General features: G+C 34.8%; 1 protein-coding gene across 1 annotated transcript; it reads right to left on the bottom strand.

Moving 5' to 3' along the window:
* Positions 1–3858: 3858 nt before the first annotated feature.
* Positions 3859–7323, bottom strand: LOC149239401 (GDSL esterase/lipase At5g37690-like). The gene is made up of 5 exons (XM_089373398.1): positions 6935–7323; positions 6498–6631; positions 5281–5523; positions 4773–5019; positions 3859–4402 (listed from the first exon to the last, which is right to left on the bottom strand). Exons 1-5 carry the CDS (start codon positions 7221–7223, stop codon positions 4149–4151), a joined length of 1167 nt encoding a protein of 388 aa, XP_089229524.1. The 5' UTR covers positions 7224–7323; the 3' UTR covers positions 3859–4148.
* Between the last annotated feature and the right edge of the window lie 1077 nt (positions 7324–8400).

Raw genomic sequence — 8400 nt, forward strand, 5'->3', positions numbered from 1 at the left:
TTTTATTCCAGTCTTTGAGTCTGCCTTTAATGTGCTTGAGCCTGCAATGAAGAAGGAACATCTTTGTGCCTTGAAAGGGTATCTCTTCTTTCCACCATCTTTCAATGTTTTTGAGGAAATCAGAGTGTGTGAGCCATACATTCTCAAACCTGAAGGGGTTATTCCTAGGTTTTCCAATTAGAGAAGCTTCCAATTGGATGGGCCAATGGTCAGAACCACCAAAAGGTAGGATGAACGCTACTAGACTTCTTCCCATGAGTAGAAGTTCCTCTGAAATAATGAATCTGTCTAACTTTGAGGCTACTTGGTTAGAGCCCCCCCTTTTGTTATTCCAAGTGAAAATTCCATTGCTAGTGTCCATATCCACCAGTTTCATATTGGTGAGGAAATTTTGGAAGGAAACTGACTCTCGACCCAGTGTTCTAGCTCCCCCTTTTTTGTCCGTGAGGGATTTGATCATGTTAAAATCTCCCCCTAGAATCCATGGTAAAGTTGGGTATCTCTTCTTCATATCCTCCAGTGTAGTAAGGAGCCAAATTTTGTCCTCCGTTGGTTGGGGACCGTAGACATTGGTGATCATATAACACTGCCTGTCACCCACAGGTTGGATGATCAAAGAAAGGTGATGTCTGGACGCCTCCACATCTTGTATACCAAATTTTTGAGGATCCCATAGAGTGAGAATGCCACCAGCCAATTTATTTGCCTTGACCTCAAGATATTCATATCTATTTAACCATTTGTTGTGTTTTTCTCTGATCTTCTCCACAGAGCATTTTGTTTCCTGTATGAACACTATGTCAGGTTTCTCCTCTCTGATCCTATTGCTTAGATTCCTCTGTTTCCTTCTGCTCCCTAGTCCTCTAATGTTCCAGGTTGTGATTTTCATTGAGGTGGGGTTTTGAAGGAGTAACTGGACAGGTCTTTCATCCTTCCTGAGTCAATCATGAGTTTGCCACATTCTAGTAGCAATTCTTTCTGTCTCTTTCTTCCTCTCTTTTTTCCTGGGTTTTTCGCTAATTTTCCCCCTGTTAATCCTGGTGAGGAAACCCCTTTGTTTTTCTGATTGTCATGTCCTATTTTTACTCCTACAGTTGTTTGGTGTGACTTGCTGAGGAATATTTGTTGAACCTTGTCAACTTCCTCCTGTGGTATGGAGTTAATACCCATGCTTCCTCCTTGTTCTAGAAATTTTTCTAACTCCAGGTTCTCCCTTTCTAGGATCTCCTATAAGTCTTGGTCCTTTGTACCACTTTCGCTTTGAGTCATTTCATGGTCTTTTTCTATTTCCATGGTACTCAATGAGTCTGTTATGTGTTCATTTTGTTCCTGTGTGAACTCCATACTTGTCTCTTTTCCTTTTCCTCTTTCCGTATGTTTCTCCATTTGCATTTGATTTCCCTTATCTTCTTCTTGTTCTTCTAAGATCTCAAAGCTATTGTGATTGGTTGGTTTGTTATCATTAGGGTTCTTTTGTGTCTTCCTTCTCCCTCCTTTACCTTTCCCTCCCACTTTAGTAAAACCCTTATGATCTTTCCCTTTGCTGGTGTTCTGGTATTCCTCCTTTTTGTTAAGAGGGCAATCTCTAAATAGGTGTCCATGCTTATGACATTTGCCACATCTGAAAGGGATGTGCTCATAGTCAACTGCCTGAACCCATTCCTCATCATAGACTTCAAGAATGACCTCATCTGGAAGAGCTCCAGAAAGGTCCATTTCCACACATATACGGGCATAGGAGGTATACTTTCCTCATAGGGTTGCTTCTGAAATCTTTAAAAAATGCCCTAATTTATTGCCTATAGCTTTTAAAGACTCTGGCATCCAATAATCTAAGGGTAAGGAGTAGAGTCTAATCCATACCGATACTGATGTGAAGGTTTCTCACTCTGGCACAAAGTTCATCGTCTATGGGCGCATATAGAGACTAGCTGCCACATAGAAGTATGGTCCTCCTTCAAAAATCCTATCTCTGTCCTCCATGTTCGTGAACACCACTGTAAAAAAACCTTTGGAGCCAAGATGTATAGTTAACTCCCCTTTTGGTTTCCAGTTGTATTTTATCCAAGTATATAACGCTTTCTCTGTCGGCCAGATTCCCATAAACTTGCATATGATTGCATAGTTCGTCATATGATCCCTGTGCACTTGAAGAGCAGGATCATTCAATATAACCCGTGGTTTAGTGTTGGTCTTGGGTTTGCAGGGCCCCATCTTGGTTCTGTTTTCTGTTCCCTGACCACTGTCTTCCGCTTTATCCTCCTGTCGGTCTTCCTCGTGGGTCCCTTGCTCTGCATGGGTTTTGCTGCCTTCCTCCTTCTGGGTTTCAGGAATTCTTGTCTTGTCCTCCAAGGAGTGTGGAGGCTTGTTCCTGTTCCCTACTCTTCCTCTGTTTGAAACCACATTACTGTAGGAGGGAGTGGAGCTCCCTCCTCCCTGCGCTTCCATGGTTGCCTGTTAACCTCTGTCTCCTTTGTTGTCGAACCCTAGAACCTCTCTTCCGCCATCGTCATTTAATGTTCGAATCTTTTTTTCACTACATGGTATTACTTTCAATCTTTATTTTATCTTATTTGTATTATTTCATTCTCCATTTGTTTCTTGTTTTCAATCATATTTCCTAATGCATATAATATGGAGCAAGTAATATAAGAAGTGAGATAACTTGAATTACCTGTATTTACATGAAATTATTGAATTGCATGATCTTCTTGTTCTCTCAATATCTTTCATTTTTTCTCAACCTTTCTCTAGTTTTTTCTTGTATTTCCTCTGTGATTGGAAATTTCTTTCCTTTTCTAGATCCAAATCTCTAATTTCCCATGTTTGTTGTGAATTCTTGTGTAATTTTCACGCTCTGATATTTCTCTATGAATGAATGTTTGTTGTTATATTTTCATGCATTCGAATTTAGACTCCTTTCTTTTTTGGGGGTTGATAGCAGAAGCTCAATCGAGCTGCTAATCCACTAATCCATAGATTTTAACATCAATTGCACTAATAAAAGTTGGTAAGCAGTTGATGGGAAGTTAGCTTTTCAATGGCTAGATCAAACTATAAGCTCGATCGAGCTTACATCTTGATCAAGTTGTTGGTTAACCACCTTCAAGGCTCAATCAAGGGTTCCTTTTAACACTTGATCGAGCTATTTAAATTTCAAACTCAAGCACTCGATCGAGCTCCTAAGGTCCTAAAAATCATAGTTTTAGCACCCTTTCTACGTATTTCTCTACAACCCAATTTTGTACCCTAACAGATTTAGGGCAGAATTTGTCCTTAAGTGGTGGAGTTGATCATGTTGGATTCATGAAATAATCCTCTATCCAATGGCATATGAGTTTGACACTTTCGAATTCATATGATATTTTTCATCTAATTTCTTTTAAACATAATGTTTGGACAATTTCGAAGAAGTTGAATAAAAAATCAATGACATAAAACACAACAATTTATTTTTTTTAAATACCACTATCTTAGTTTAAGAGTCCTCTTCAAAAGGGTACATTTGGTTTTCCAATTTATTTAAAGAGTTGAAAAAAATCTTACGCAAACATATGTATCTACAAAATGCAGTTGAAATATTACTTCGCCAACTTCAAAAAAATTAAAAATATATAATTTTGTATTGAAAAAATATTATAAAAAACTTAGTTCTCTATATAGATCATGCTCATTCATATATATATATATATATAATTAAATTTAAATTTATGTGACTATATTATTATTAAAATAAACTTTTTTATATCTGAATAAGTTTACTAATTAAAAACATGTACTTTCTAAAATTCACAAAAAGAAATCTCCAATTCACAATATTGTATTTCAAATTTCATTTATTAATCCATAATTACATTATAACAAACTATTCATATTACATTATAATGGATGGATGGTGCATGACAAGTTCTTTTTGACCAAAACTTAGCTACTCAGATATTTAGTATTACAGGACTACCAGTCCAGTATTTTTCGCCCGAATTTGCGCAATTTCCTTGTTATCAATCCACCCGGCCTTCAATATTTATCCAGCAATATGTTCAATATTTATCCAGCAATATGTGCTTTATTCTGCTTTATTTATGAGCATAAGGTAAATATGGATATGGCTGACCAGCATGAAAACTTCTCAAAAACAACTTTGGTGGCTAGTCCTGAGAATCACCAGTGGCAGGAGCAGGAACAGGAGCAGGAGCTGGAGCTGTGGTTGGAGAAATGAATGGCAGTGAACCAGGCTGGGATAAAAACATATCTGCAAGAACTACGTTGGCAGCATCTGTGGGATGGAAGGCATCCCAGAAAACATATTGGTTGCGATTTGCACAAACATTGGAGTTTGGTAAACAAAACTGTCCGATGGCTGTATCCACGCTGCAGCATGGAGTATCCGATACACTGAAACCTGCACATCGATCAACCAGGTACTCACTGCATTATATATCATTAACATAGTGACAAGAATAGATTTTGGGAATATTTTATAAATAGTGAGGGCTGGGGAGGCGAGGGCCGGGGTATTTTAGTTTCATTTTGTTGTATTTATTTTAATGGTAAATTTTGGAAATATTCTATAGATAGCGAGGAGGTTTACTATTCTATTTTGTTTATCTAGAATATCTAAAAAATAATAGCAAAATTTATGTTTCATCTCTTTTCATCAAATTCCAAAATATTTCTAAAATCTACGATCTAAATAAAAATGACAAATTTTTTAAAAATAAAGTGCAAACTCACAGCATTATTGAAACTGATAAATCTGCTTAATTACTTACCATATGCAGTCGGATTTTTTATAAGTTCCATCACACTGTTGTATGAATCGAGAAAACGGATTTTGAAGCCGGGCAACCCTGAATTTAGTTCCTGCAGGAGCTTCTTGATGGAGATATTGAACTTTTTGACCCATCGATTTACATCGTTCAGACATGATCCTCCATTCTTCACCCGTTGAGCCGGGATGCATCCCAAAGGAGCAATTCCATTGAACAGAATTTTGCGTGCGCCCAATTGGTATAATCTCTGCTCATATTTCAGTTTCCAGGTTAAAACCAGTTATCTTGGATTATTGGATACTTAAGTAAATTGTGATTTTTTATTATTTAAAATATATTTTTAATAAATAAATAAATTTAATATCATAAAAAAAATAAATGGTACTAATTTTATTACTTAAAATTATAATCAAATTAATACCAAATTTAAAACTAATTTAACTAAAAAAATATACCTAAAAAAGTCAAACCACAAATGTAACCGTGGGAAAAATAGAATTTCAATTACCTCGAGTTGTTGTCCTAAGGAGCTAATTAGAAGACCTTTAAATTGACGTGGAGTATACAATTGTGAAGTTGTTACGTTAACAGGCAATAAATAATTATTGATGTAATCGTTGCTTCCAATTACGACGAAGTAAACGGCCTCATTAAGGAAATTTTCCACTGCCACTGCCCCCATTTTCTTCGTCAGAGCTTCTTTTGTAGCCTGGAAGTTGTCTAATTGCTGGTGAAAAGGTATTTTCTCAATCTGCCAAAAAATCAGATCAGATCATGAATATGTTAATTAAAATATATTATGAATATGATAATTACAATATATATATTAGGAATATGATAATTATTAAATATATATATTATGAATATGATAATTTTGAATTTATTTTATTATAAATTTTAGGAATATTTTGAAATTTGGAAATTTTATTTTAATTGTTTTACTTGACAGGGATTGGAATTTCAAAACAGATTCACTAGTTAAATTTGACAGTTTTCATACCTATTCCACCAGTTTTAAACAATTTCAATAAAAGGTGTGGATGGTTTTGCAATTTTTTAAACTGTATTTGAAAGGCAAGTCACCCTGTGATAGGCAATTTGCCCCTCAAATTCCATCGCTTCAATTTACTTACAAATTTTGGAAATATTTTGAAATTTGACAAACCTACTTTAATGTTTTCACTTAACCCCATGCCCCTCAAATTCCATCGCTTCAATTTACTTCCAAATTTTGGAAATATTTTGAAATTTTACAAACCTACTTTAATATTTTCACTTAACCTCATTCATGGGTAAAATTGAAAAAAGATTTTAGAAAGATTTATCTCAAATTCTAAAACATTTTTGAAATCAATAATCTAAATAATTAAAAAGATTTTAAAGAGAGTAAATTATCTTGATCAGTTAAATTCAACTGATCCTAGATTTTAGAAATATTTTGTAATTTGAAAAGCCAGAGTGGCCTCAATTGTTTGATTCATCTACTTGTTCTCACTCATTCTCTTTAGATTTTAGAAAAGAATATTTGACCTCACTCGTCTGCTTGTTCTCACTCATTTTCTTTAGATTTTAGAAAAGTCAATTAGTTTAAGCTAACTCTAGTATTCCAAATTCTCTAATCAAAATAAAAGTATTTAAATATGAATACATAGTTTCTCAATATGAACACTTAAAATTCTCAAAACGTTATTAGAAAGAAAAGGAAACAGCAGGAATATGAGTTACAAAAAGGACTCCTGTGTCGTTGAGTATGCCTGCGCCTCCGGAAGCATAATTGACCCCTTGAAGCATGACTGTAACGTCAGTCGTATTTGATAAAGAAAGATACGGTGGTGCAGAATCTAAACCTAGTTTCTCAGCTGCAACAAATTAAGTTGACTCTCATAAATCTTGCAATAATATGATTACTTAGCAAAAAAATCTCAGCTGCAACAAATCAAATTGACTGTAATATGATTACTCAGTAATAAACATAAAACTATAACTGGAATAAAGTTGACTGGAATATGATTACTCAATAATAAACATAAAACTATAACTGGAATAAAAGTTGTAGATTTCAGAAATATTTTAACATCGGATAAATACCAAAAATATTATAAGATTGAATGTCTAAAACTTGTAAAAAAGATAAAAATACTGAGAAAAGTTAGTATACAGACCGATTAGATCGATGATGGTGCGTCCATTGGTAAATCGTCCTGTGGCAATCCCTCCCTTGTAATCCATGCCATACCAAGGGAAATCAGCTCTTGCTAGACAATAGGTGAGATAATTGTTGTTTCCCACATCTATCAACGAGTCTCCAAACTGGAAGAACGCTGTACGTGGTTTCTCGGCCCCTGTGTTCATTTCCCCATTAATGTAACTCTGACTGATCACCAATGGTGACATGATGAAACTCAAGATCAGGCATGGCCATGGATTAATTAGGCAACGTGAGTACTCCATTCTATACTAATCTTCTTTCACTCACACAACAGAACAGTGAGCTTTATAGAACATTATATTTGAACACACAAATATATAATCTTCTTTCACTCACACAACAGAACAGTGAGCTTTATAGAACATTATATTTGAACACACAAATTTATAATTTTAGGGTCTCCCTGCAATTTTCTAGGGTGGTCGACCTACCATTTTTTTGCATTCTCTGAAATTCCACGTGTTTCTTTCTTATGAACTATAAATGCAGAATAGTCTTTGATCTGGAAACATCTTTTCTGTATTTTGTGAAATTCTACGTGTTTTCTTTCATATGAATTATAAAATGCACACAACTTATTTTTGATCCAGTAGCTCCTCTTTACGTGTTAGCCATACCGCCGGCCCAAGAAAATGGTTCGCATACTTTTTTATGTTAGCGTGTACTGCGCAACTCCTTTTGCCAAAAAAATAAGTTTTGGTCCACTTCAGGACTCATGTATATTCCGGCCATACGTGCGATTTCGTGCCGGAAAATTAACTCTAGCAATGTCTAATGCAACAAAATGAACTTAACCAGCAAAAACTTCGGTTTCTTCAACTTTCACTGCACTCATAAGCTCTACTTACAGATTACTTACAGATAACATTTATGGCCATTTTTAAATAATTATAATTATAATGAGATAAATTAGTTGCTTTTTTTCCTAGTGGAATCATCCGTGTTAATACTTACATGGTTTAGTGGAATCATCCGTGTTAATACTTACATGGTTTAGAACTGGTGATTATTACTTAAAGAGTGTCTTAACAATGCACTCATATACCAACTGTTCAATTGTAAATCATCTTGTTACACTTAGGATTACTGAAAGGTGTAGTTGGTTCACAGTCTTAAAAAGTGTCTTAACAATGCACCCATTTACTAACTATTCAATTGTAAATCATCTTGTCATACTCAGAATCATTGCAAAGGAGTACCACTATAATAAAACCAATCATCTTTGTTGTTTCATGAGTTTTAGAAAATCTTTTGACACGGGACTAAACATTATAATAGGTTAGAAGAGTTAAAAGTTCCTTATAAGTTGAGAGCTATTGGACTGAGGTTATATGAGAGTTTTATTTCCAATTTTAAGAACACTAAGGGATGGTTAAAATGAATTAAATGTAATATAGGAGTCAAGCAAAGTTGTTCCCT

Source organism: Pinus tabuliformis, chromosome 8, assembly GCF_031772625.1.
Source record: "Pinus tabuliformis cultivar Carrire ecotype Pingquan chromosome 8, CPIR1, whole genome shotgun sequence".
Taxonomy (NCBI): Eukaryota; Viridiplantae; Streptophyta; class Pinopsida; order Pinales; family Pinaceae; genus Pinus; species Pinus tabuliformis.